We start from the raw sequence: 10,273 nt of genomic DNA, 5'->3' as shown, positions 1-10,273 counted from the left end.
TTCAAAGGTAAATATGCATCGAATCACCGTGCCGGTCGGTATTTCTATAGCTACCTCTGTTGGTAGAGAAATCATTACAGATGCAATGCGCATGCGTTTCAAACTACATCAGAGTGAAGAGCTCAGGAAGGAACCAATAGAAGCGCAGACATACGTAATTGACAGCTGCATTAGCCAATGACAAAATGTACAGTAGGACCTTCTTTTACTCGTTAAACAATAAAATTAATAAAAATAAATGCTATTAAAATTATATATTTTTAAAGAAAACAATGTACATATATTGCTTCTTATATGTGTTATTGCCGCTTAAGGCTCTGTATCCCAGCCATATATGCAAAAATAATTTTACTAATGTTTGATTACTACAATAGAAACAAGCTTTTTATGTTTATTCAATGCACAAGTTAGTATGCACATAAAGTTTATCAAAAGTAAGAGTAAAATATTTAAAAATGATAAGATCATGTCTGTAAACAACATAAGTATTGCTTATAAAGCAAATGACAACAGATAAGCAATGAGTGGTGAGAATCTTTAAAAAAGGCACTTTGTGATGTGAAATTGAAGTGACAACCATGTGGTATGCATTCCATTTTAATTACATTTCCTACAATTCAGGCAGCACAGAGTTGTTATGAACACACTTGTTTTATCAGTGTGGTCTCTCCACCAGGACACCACCACCTGCCCTCAGGTATAAAGAAAACATAAAACACCTGTTAATTGATGAAGGACTGTCAGAATGATGAATGTTATTTTTGGAGATACAGCCTGAAACTTCTACTGTTCCCCCTACTGTTAGATTTGCAATTCTTCTAGTTCCTTCAGCAGCTGTTCCTCCTTCTGAATCTTGTCCAGCTGTAGAAAACACAGGCTGAAAGTTATCACTACTAAATACCCATAGAAACACAACCTCAGGGAAGGTTACTCCTCTGTCCACCAGAACTCTGTGTGATCACATATCTCTGGGCTTTTAAACAAGATCATTTTTTTTGCATTGAGACTTTGATGTCACTCACCTGGTTCTTCTGCAAAACCTTTCCCGATGCCTGCTGCTCCTTTAGCTCCTCAATGGCTTTTATTTTCTAAAACACAAAAACAGACACACACTCAAACCAGTCATGAAGACATTTACCTTTAAAATTGTTTCATGGTAACAATTTCTCTTTTACCTTCTTTAAGTTTTTTATTTTCTTGTCCGTCTCTGGATCACCACTGCTCGGCTCCGATTGGCTGTCAGTAGCAGGGGGACGGGAATGAGCATGCTCAGACGAAGGCTCTGACCTTGTTTCCTACAGAATCAAAATGAAAAAAAAATGATAACAAATCACATGTTACACACACACACGTCATATTTTAGCATGTGAGTATCAGCTGACCTGTCTTGCTGCCTTCTTTGCCTCTCGCTTCTTCTGGTTCTTCAGAGCTGACTTAGACTTCTCACCTGGAACACCTGGACGCATGTTTTGAGGAAGCTCTTCCTCATGCTGACAGAGAGAGGGGACAGGTGAGGCAAATACTGCAGATAGTGGTAAGACAGACACTGGCATAATATAGAGATGAGTAGATTGGAATCACTAATATGATCAAAAATACTAGTCCACACAACTCAGTCATCATTAGTCACTGCCTAATATTCCAGGGATGCTGGATCATTGATCTTTTAAAGGCCTACAGATAAATCTGACACATTTTATTGATGTTTTGGTGGCTGGTGGTCAGTGGTTTCCCACAAAGATTTCAGTTATTTTCTCACCAGTTTGGAACTGGCTGTTGCCGGCAGATGTCTCAGTGCAGGTGGGCGATATGCTTGTGTGGGCGGAGCCTGCGTACTACCAAGGTCACTAGGTGCAGCCTGATATTTAATGGGTCGCTCGGGAAAGGTTCCTTCAGGAAATGGCTGCCACTGAACCTCCCACAGCTCAGAGTTGGCCGCTACTTCCCACTTGTGAAGCACAGAGCCGGTGTAGTGCCAGATTTTGTAACCATTACTGACTCGCAGCCTAGGAGAACAGGTTGCTGTGACAACATGCTCGCCATCTGGACACCAGGAGAAGTGGGTGGAGTCTGGAGCCTGAGGTTTAGATACCTGTACAAAGATAGTGTTGTAAGATTGAGTAAGGTCAACAACAGTAAGGTCAATATTTTAGCTCCTATTATTCCTCACTTGTTTGTACTTTTTTACATCCCAGACTTCCATTTGACCTCGCAGATTCCCAAATCCAGCCAGAACCAGGATGTGACCCTGTGGACTTGAAACAAAATTAAAAGAATTTATGAGGGACCTGAACTGAACATGTAGGGATCCGGCATCTGAAGACCCGAACATTTTCTCACCTGTAGTAGGAAGCATTCCTAGGTCCTGTTCCAAAGTCAAACACAGGATCACACTTTAGGTTGAAGATAGTTGCTTTGGCCGGCATGAAGCCATAAACCACACAGAACTCAGAAGAGTTTGGACTCCACGCCACGTCATAGATCGGGCCATTCTTTGCTGTGTTAAAGAACCAAAACAGAGAGTGGGTTTAGTGCTAACGTCCTGTTAGGGAGTGTTTGAGTATTAAACATGAATGGATCACACAGTCAGGGACACAGACAGTAAATGAACTCACCCAGTTGGACCAGAGCAGTCTCTCCATTTGCACCGAGGTAGTGTAGCGTCTGCTCCCCATAATACGAAGCTCCAGTCTTGTCCACTTCTGTACTTGCTGTGACCAGAACTGCAGAGGCTGCAATGGAAGTCAGACAATCAGAAACCCTTTAGTGAAACTAAAGGGTTTCTGATTATTTCACTCAGTGTGCTCCTTGATGCTGACTCTTACCTTTCTTGTTCCACTGCATGCACACTTTGTCAGCTTTGAAGAAGCTTTTATTGGCTAGTGCTGCTGATGTTCCACCCAGTGAAGGGTACTGGTACAGACGAACAAAGGCAGGCGCTCCTTTACTGCCTGGGACATAAACAGCTACCTGCATGAGAAAGACAGAACTGAGATGTGCAGGGATGGCGGAACATAGATGGATAGAGAAGGATACGGCTGCAGTCCTCACCTTACAGGGCTGAGCTCCAGGTGACAATGCAAAGTCTGACACTTTTTGCATGTGTAGCTTGTTGGCGATGGTGTCTACAGTTATGAAAAAAGGAGGTCTGAGCAAGAACAGCAATGTGGACACAGTCAACACAAAGGAAAGGAGAGTAAGGGTTCTTTACTTAAGTCATTGTTCTCATAGAAGTGGAGTTCATTGTTGACGCTTCGTACACAGATGGTTTCATCATCAGACCAACATGGACACCTACACAGGAACACACACACAGCTTGAATATCACGTTATCAAATGTGGAAATGATTGAAATTGGAAATTATCAAATTTACATTTAAATAAATGTAAATAGCAATGAAAAAAAATCAACTGACCAAGATTCAACTTTCTTCTGATACAGAGCTTTCATCAGCTGACCACTGTGTAGCTGCCAAATCTGGAGGTTTGCTTCACCCTGAGGACAGTCCTTAGTCTCTACCGGAAAGAAACAGCAGACAGACATTATCTCAAGTCTCTAAGCAGATGCTGAGAAGTGTAGTGTACAGTCTTGCACGGGTCTTACTGCTATACGGTTGCCAAGTGACCAAGACATTGTTCAGAGGGGAAAGCTCCAGCAGAGCTGTCTTTGGGAGGTCAAATGTTGAGACAATGGAGCTGTCTGAGCATTTTACCACAGAAACTCTGAAGAAAAAAGAGGACAGAAAGCAAAAACATGCAAATAGACTGTTTATCCAAAGATTTAAACACATTTTATACAGGTTTTTAAAAATGGGTAATATTATTCTCTAAGCTTCAGATTTTGTCAGAGACAACTGAGAGATTTTATGCATCATAAGAGGGACTCCAGAGACATTAGTCATGTATTCCAAGGGATAAGCACAAAAGTGTCTGTCTGTCTTTGGCGACCTCATTGGTAGCTAACTTGTTCTCAGTGACAGCAGCACTGACTAGAATGTATGTATGGTACAGTACCGCATAAGATAATATACTCATTATTTTGTAGTCTGGTAGCCTATTACTCCCATTTTTAGTTTGTCTCATATTGACAAACATATGACTCACAAAAATCAATGATCATAGTTACTTGTGTCCGTCGCAACAGGCCAACAGTGTCCCATCTCTGCTGAAGGTCAAACACCTGTTGTTTCCACCACTAAGAATACAATGCAGAAAGTTAATGTAAGGCTGTGTGCCTCTTACACTAATGTTGATGTTAATGCGGTAATTTGTTACCTGATTATGTCTGATTGCTGATCACACTTTGGAGGACCACGAAGTAGAGATGTACCATGAGTTCCTCGCACTGAAACAACACACACACAGAAAAGGTTTTTTATTGAAAACAGAAAAAAAAGAACATTGTGGCGATGTTACTTTTATTTAACTCAATTTTCAAAGACAGTAGTAAATAGCTGGACTGGAATAGTTAAAATAGATATCTTATTATGTCCATTTGCTTTGAAATGTAGTTATATTCCAACTAATCTGTTGGCCAAGTCACATTAATAATAATTTTTAAACTTTCTTTTCCTTTTAAGATTTTTGAAACATTACTTCTGCACACTAGATTTCAATAACATATTTAGCTCAAATAAAGGTCTCGTATCTTCATCCAGCACGTAAGAAATGCATATAGTTTATATTTAGAGGTTTCAAGGAAGCCTTTTCATTCAACAAAGTGCTTCTTAAGAGTTCATCTTAAACAAGTTTTTGCGTCGTCCGATTAAAAAGCATTTTAGATCAATGGTAGCACCGTCCGGTTGCACAAATAAGCCAAAATATCTTAAAATTATATTTTTAAAAAATCTGTGATGGTGTGAGGGAAACATTTTAATGGAAAGGGGAATAGGGTTTATTGTTCACTGAAAAAAAATCACTCACCTGCCAACAACGGGACCGGAGGCGCCATGTTTACATGTGTTCCGGAAGAAGAATAAGCGTCACCTGGAAATACGTAAAATAAGTAGGTGGGGCATTCCCAGTGCCACATCAGCATACACGACATCGTTTTAAACACGTCAGCCAAAAAACTTCATTTTCTGTAGTTAAGATGACATTGAATATGAAATATAAATATTTAACAAACATTGTTCTGTTGTATGAAGAGTTTCAGTTTGTTTATGTTTAAACGTTTAAGCACCGTCCAAATGCCGTGTCAACTCAATGTTGAACATCAGTTTTTCAAAATAAAATTTATTCCGTTACAGCTGGCACGTTCACACTATACATTACAACTTAGACTGCATATTTAAACTCCAGTTTAGAGTTTAACGTTAGTTACGTGAAAACAACCTATGTTGTTGAAAAAACTGACGATATAAATAAAAAAGTAGATGATAATTTGAGATTTAAAACAGATTTTAAAAGTGTATTTAATGAAAGAGCTATATATTAGTTTTCACTGATTTAGTATGTATGTAATATCTATATATATATTATGAAAAACAAGTTCAATCACATATTTATACAATAACCGGAAGCGTGTGGCCTACGTCATAGAAAGGGCAAGGTCGGGGAGGGGCTTCGTATTTTTGAGTACGTAGACAAGTTGTACAATCTCCCAGTTCCTTCGCGTCCTAAGAGAACGCCGAATACCGGAGTTGGTATCGTACCTCACAATCCAACTAGCCGAACCAACATCGTAAAGAAACAAGGAAAAATGGTTGCGAAGCAGAGAATCCGTATGGCCAATGAGAAACACAGCAAGAACATCACTCAGCGAGGGAATGTGGCCAAGTCAACGGTGAGTTTAATAACGCGAAAAGCGCTGTTGAAAAAAAAGAAAAAGTTATTTTTTTTAAACTCTACAAACGGTGCTTGTAAACATAACAGTAAGAACTACAAATTAGCCCAGGATCAGGAGCTAAAGCCTCTTTTTTTCGCGTGTTAACCGAGAGTTCGCTCGTCTGAAGGGACACCTCATCAATACACCGTGGCAGTGATGAATAGCGATGATTGCCCCTAAAGTAATCACTTCTCCACACTCTCTTGTCATCAACAGTTGTGTGGGGAAAAAAACGGTCGTTTAGTGTTTACCGATTTAAACTCAAGATTTACTATTATCAATAATACCCTTTTTAAAGAAATGCAGTTTACTAACTCACTAAAACCCAGGGAATACGTTGATAAGTAGTATTATTATGACACAGTGTCTCTTTTTAACCATTACTGACACTCAAGAAAAGTTAAAATGTGTTTTTTCTGTGATTACGGAGAGCAACTGCATAGTAAAGTTTTCAAGTCATGTATAGATTCAGGACCCAGTCCTTTATGTTGTTAAATTTACTCTGAGATCAGTTTAAACGTACTGGACTAGTGTAAAGATGCTAATACTAGGGAGATGTGTTGTTAAGTCTATGGTTGGTAACATAAGTTCTGTACATACTCCAGTCCATCTTCATATTTTCATTAAATATATTTAATAATTGAATTAAGACATGATGTTCATGGTGATGACGCACCTCTGCTCAATGATTGTAATAATTACTGTGTCTCTTTGTGTCACAGAGGAATCTGGGTGAAGAAAAAGGCGTAGGTCCCTGGCTGCTGGCTCTCTTCGTCTTTGTCGTCTGTGGATCGGGTGAGTCCTTCTGTCTCTAACCAAATGAGTGTTAAAACTCAGAGTAACAAACTCTTTACAATTATCATCATCATCATCATCAGATCTGCCTGACATCTCATTTGACCTGGGTCAGTTCATGTCAGTGTAACTTAATACAGATGCAAAACCTGGCTAGATGTGTGTGTGTTTATTCACGGGTGGAGCTTAAAGATTAACTTAGCTTATCTGCATCAGCTCGGACCAAATTTGATAAAGATGGTTCGCTTCAGTAAACTGCTGAAGTTGTCAATTTGTTGTACTTCTAACTGACCAAGCAACAACTGTGTTTTTGTCCTGCAGCTATTTTCCAAATAATCCAAAGCATCAGGATGGGCATGTAAGATGACTTCCCCAGCAGAGGGCGCAGTCCTGGCGTGAGCAGCTGAAGATGAAGCAGCCATAACACCGGCATCAACAGTCTTGTCGTCAGATCCTGACCCTCAGCTGGTCGAGCAAAGCATTCCTGAACTCTGACCATACAAAATCCACAGAACCGACCCCGCATCTGTTAAAAAGACCAAACCCCGCCCCCTCACAACTAGCATCTGTCTGTTATCTGTGTTGATTTAATGTGCTAATGCCACCTGCTGACCTTCTCAGTGTTTCTCCTGCCTGTAAACAAGCCATAATCACGTCTTTCTGTGTTACCTGTGTTTAAGCCCCGCCTCCTCTCGTTGCAAGTTATCAGTACCACAGAGGGGTGGGGTCATAGTCCAACCTGCTCCTGTTGTCCCCTGACCAAAATAAACTAAACATTATGTGACAGGAGTTGGTGCTGAACGGAGCTCAGATCAGCCCTCGTCCTCACAAACCAGATCGGGAGGACAAGGCCAGACCTGAGCTCATGTGTGTCCTCCTCCTCAGAGGACAAGATGAAGTTGATGAAGGTCTTTTGAATCAGAAGGTTGTGAGGTGCTGACAGGTGTGTGTCTGCACCGTGTGCAGCCTCACCTGAATAATCGTGTTCACGCAATAAAGTTTTGATTGTGACGATGAACTGTGTGTGTGTGTGTTTGTCTGGTGGATCAGGGAAGTGCAGAATAATCCAGTGTTCTCCTCGTCCATTATTCAAATAGAATTTCAGGAACCACTTGTCTCTCCTCTTGCTGACATCCATCTTTTATCATAGATCACCAGCTGGATCCATACATATATATGGAGGAGATTAATCAAACTAATTTGTCAAATCAGCGATTTTTTTTTTCTTTAATGTGGATCTTGGAGTTAACGTTTCTATTCCAGATGTGTTTCAGTTTGTCCACACGATGGTGCTGTTCAGGTATATTAGATCATTGCGACAAGTGCGGTTTTATTTAGATCAAAAGCTCCCAAACTATTCAGCTTTAGGAATAATTAATTTCTCTTTCTTCTCTTCTGTCCCAGTCATCGGGCGAGGGCGGAGTTTCACCTGGACATTTCTCCAGTCTATCACTGCCCCCCCCCCATCTATGGAGAATAATGATTCCATGTTGGAACTGTTATTACATACAATGGTAACATCCTCTTTAATATGAGCAAAACCTGATACAGACAAGAATATATACAGTATATATATGTATATATATATATACACACATATATATATGTATATATATATATATATTCCTATGCCTATAAGACACAAAATGTGACATCTATCATTGTATAAAAATTTTTTTTTAAAAACTCCAAATCTCGTTACTTATGTCCAGCTTGTGGCAGTACATGTGTCCACTGACTGCAAATGTGTTTTGTTGTCGTTACCTTGGCAACTTAACATATAAGCGTTACACCACCTGGTTACGTTTCCTCTGAGCTGTGCTGTAGGAAACCAGACCTTCAGTCCAGTCCTAAACCATCAGAGTCACAGAAGCTGCAATGGAATGGGATTGAACCTTAAACTGTACACTATTATCCCTTAATCTGACGATGTAGTTCACCTCTCTGCTCTGATTCCACCTGGACAGTTGTTGATGTAGTCTGTTGTAATGGTTGCCGTCACTGTTGTCCTCAGTTGTTGAACGGCTGCTCCGGTTTTACCCTGATGGCCCAGGAGTTCGCAGACACGATCTCTCCACGACGGTGGATACGACAGGTGTAGACACCTTCGTTGAACTCATTGGCGACGATGCGAAGGTCACGGTCCTTCATGATGATGTAGCCAGGTATGGAGGTCAGGATCTGCTCACCGTCTTTGTACCAGCTGCAGGACACAGGCAGTGATTTTACTGACTCAGCCTCTGTTTACCTGCTTAAAGGTTCATCTGTGATCAGCTGACCTGACTTTGGGCATGGATCCTAGGCTTTTGGTTCCACAGCGGAAACCTACCACCTTCCCTCGCGGGACCATCTTGATTTTAACGTTAGCTGGAGGTGGCGTTGGTGTCGCCACTTCATCCAGAGGTTCTGTGGCCACAAAAATGAGAGATTGGCGGGTGAGTTTTCATCGTGACGTGATTGAAATCAGACAGGAAACAGCAGGGGGGTCAGACTCACCAGAGGGTGAGAGGTTAAACTCACCGTAGCAGAGATCACAGCGCTGAGGACAGTTCTTCTTCATGAATGTCTTCCTCCGCTCGCAGAAGCCCAGTCGAGCCCAGGGGTCACACACTCGCTTCTTATCCAGACAACCTGAATAAAAATGAACAAGCACAACGTCATCTGATTCTGTCTATAAAGTCCATCCATTCATCCATTTTCATCCGCTTATCCGTTACCGGGACACGGGGGCAGCAGTCTCCACCCAAATCACATTGCACCGTACCAAACCTTCCTGCAGGTGGTGAGTCCACTGGAAGGTACCAACCGCCCTAACTGGGATTCGAACTTGCCCAGGAGATGAACCCTGGGGTTACACACCAATAACAGAGACATTGCCTCTGGGCCAAAGCACCACTATTTATAAAGTCACATCATTTATATCACAATATTATTTTAATATATTTATTCATGTTTATTACAATTATAAAAGGATCTTTAATTTTTAATCGGGCAGAGGACGTACAGTGTGTCTTCTATCTGTTTACTTCTCCTAGAAATGATAATAAAATATAATAAAAAATAAAAAATAGATTCTGTAGGTGGCAGTAATGCAACTGAAAGGATATAGATCTTCCTTTATACCCCACAGGAGGAGATATGTGTGACAGGGTTAGCATGGTTAGCTTAGTTTAGCTGAGACAGAGCTAACAGACAGACAGAGTTAGGATTAATCTCTAAATAAACTTTTTCATGTCATGAGAGGAATTCCAGCAGAACACTGAGGTTACCATAGAGACGCTGGATGCCCCAGACATCATCCTGAGCGACGTTCCTCTGTCCAGTGTAGGTAGCGTTTGGATGCATGAGAGCCTGTGGGTCTCTGGAGTGCCACAGACCCAGGGCGTGGCCAATCTCATGAGCTGCCACCTGGACCAGGTCGTTCAGCCAGACACCTGCAGACGAACGTGGAGTCAGTGCACCCATGTCTCACAGTGTCTACTGCTATTAATTTTACAATTCAAGGACTCCAGTCTCTGTCTGTCGACCCTCATCTCCATTACTCCGTCTTTACCTTGTTTCCAGCTGAATCTGGACTTGCCCAGGATCCAGAACTCGTGGTTGGCAAACTGGATTAATCCTCGTGGAGGAAGGAAACTGGAGGCTCGTTTT

The 10,273-nt window shown here is 41.2% G+C and overlaps 3 protein-coding genes across 5 annotated transcripts; 1 reads left to right on the top strand and 2 right to left on the bottom strand.

Moving 5' to 3' along the window:
* Positions 1 to 41: 41 nt before the first annotated feature.
* Positions 42 to 5,000, bottom strand: eif2a (eukaryotic translation initiation factor 2A). Of its 3 annotated transcripts, none has more exons than XM_025057181.1 (17): positions 4,924 to 5,000; positions 4,276 to 4,345; positions 4,127 to 4,195; positions 3,605 to 3,723; positions 3,417 to 3,516; positions 3,212 to 3,294; positions 3,052 to 3,125; positions 2,826 to 2,970; positions 2,616 to 2,732; positions 2,341 to 2,497; positions 2,171 to 2,255; positions 1,760 to 2,092; positions 1,383 to 1,490; positions 1,176 to 1,295; positions 1,023 to 1,088; positions 800 to 861; positions 42 to 687 (listed from the first exon to the last, which is right to left on the bottom strand). In XM_025057181.1, the coding sequence occupies exons 1-16, from the start codon at positions 4,949 to 4,951 to the stop codon at positions 802 to 804; spliced, it is 1,734 nt and encodes a 577-aa protein (XP_024912949.1). In that variant the 5' UTR covers positions 4,952 to 5,000; the 3' UTR covers positions 42 to 687; positions 800 to 801. The 3 variants fall into 3 exon arrangements, with proteins under 3 accessions (XP_024912949.1, XP_024912948.1, XP_024912947.1); XM_025057180.1 differs by having other exon boundaries at positions 582 to 692; XM_025057179.1 differs by having other exon boundaries at positions 582 to 861.
* Positions 5,001 to 5,579: 579 nt separating this feature from the next.
* On the top strand, positions 5,580 to 7,640 carry serp1 (stress-associated endoplasmic reticulum protein 1). Its single transcript, XM_008315499.3, has 3 exons — positions 5,580 to 5,785; positions 6,550 to 6,622; positions 6,944 to 7,640. Exons 1-3 carry the CDS (start codon positions 5,702 to 5,704, stop codon positions 6,982 to 6,984), a joined length of 198 nt encoding a protein of 65 aa, XP_008313721.1. The 5' UTR covers positions 5,580 to 5,701; the 3' UTR covers positions 6,985 to 7,640.
* Positions 7,464 to 9,401, bottom strand: LOC103382639 (matrix metalloproteinase-23-like). Its single transcript, XM_025057182.1, has 3 exons — positions 9,143 to 9,401; positions 8,902 to 9,028; positions 7,464 to 8,825 (listed from the first exon to the last, which is right to left on the bottom strand). The coding sequence occupies exons 1-3, from the start codon at positions 9,180 to 9,182 to the stop codon at positions 8,633 to 8,635; spliced, it is 360 nt and encodes a 119-aa protein (XP_024912950.1). The 5' UTR covers positions 9,183 to 9,401; the 3' UTR covers positions 7,464 to 8,632.
* Positions 9,402 to 10,273: the final 872 nt, after the last annotated feature.

The sequence above is a fragment of the Cynoglossus semilaevis genome, chromosome 8 (assembly GCF_000523025.1).
Source record: "Cynoglossus semilaevis isolate Cse_v1.0 chromosome 8, Cse_v1.0, whole genome shotgun sequence".
NCBI classification, from domain to species: Eukaryota; Metazoa; Chordata; class Actinopteri; order Pleuronectiformes; family Cynoglossidae; genus Cynoglossus; species Cynoglossus semilaevis.
The sequence above is the reverse complement of the archived record's forward strand: the minus strand, read 5'-3'. Positions and strand labels throughout refer to the sequence as shown.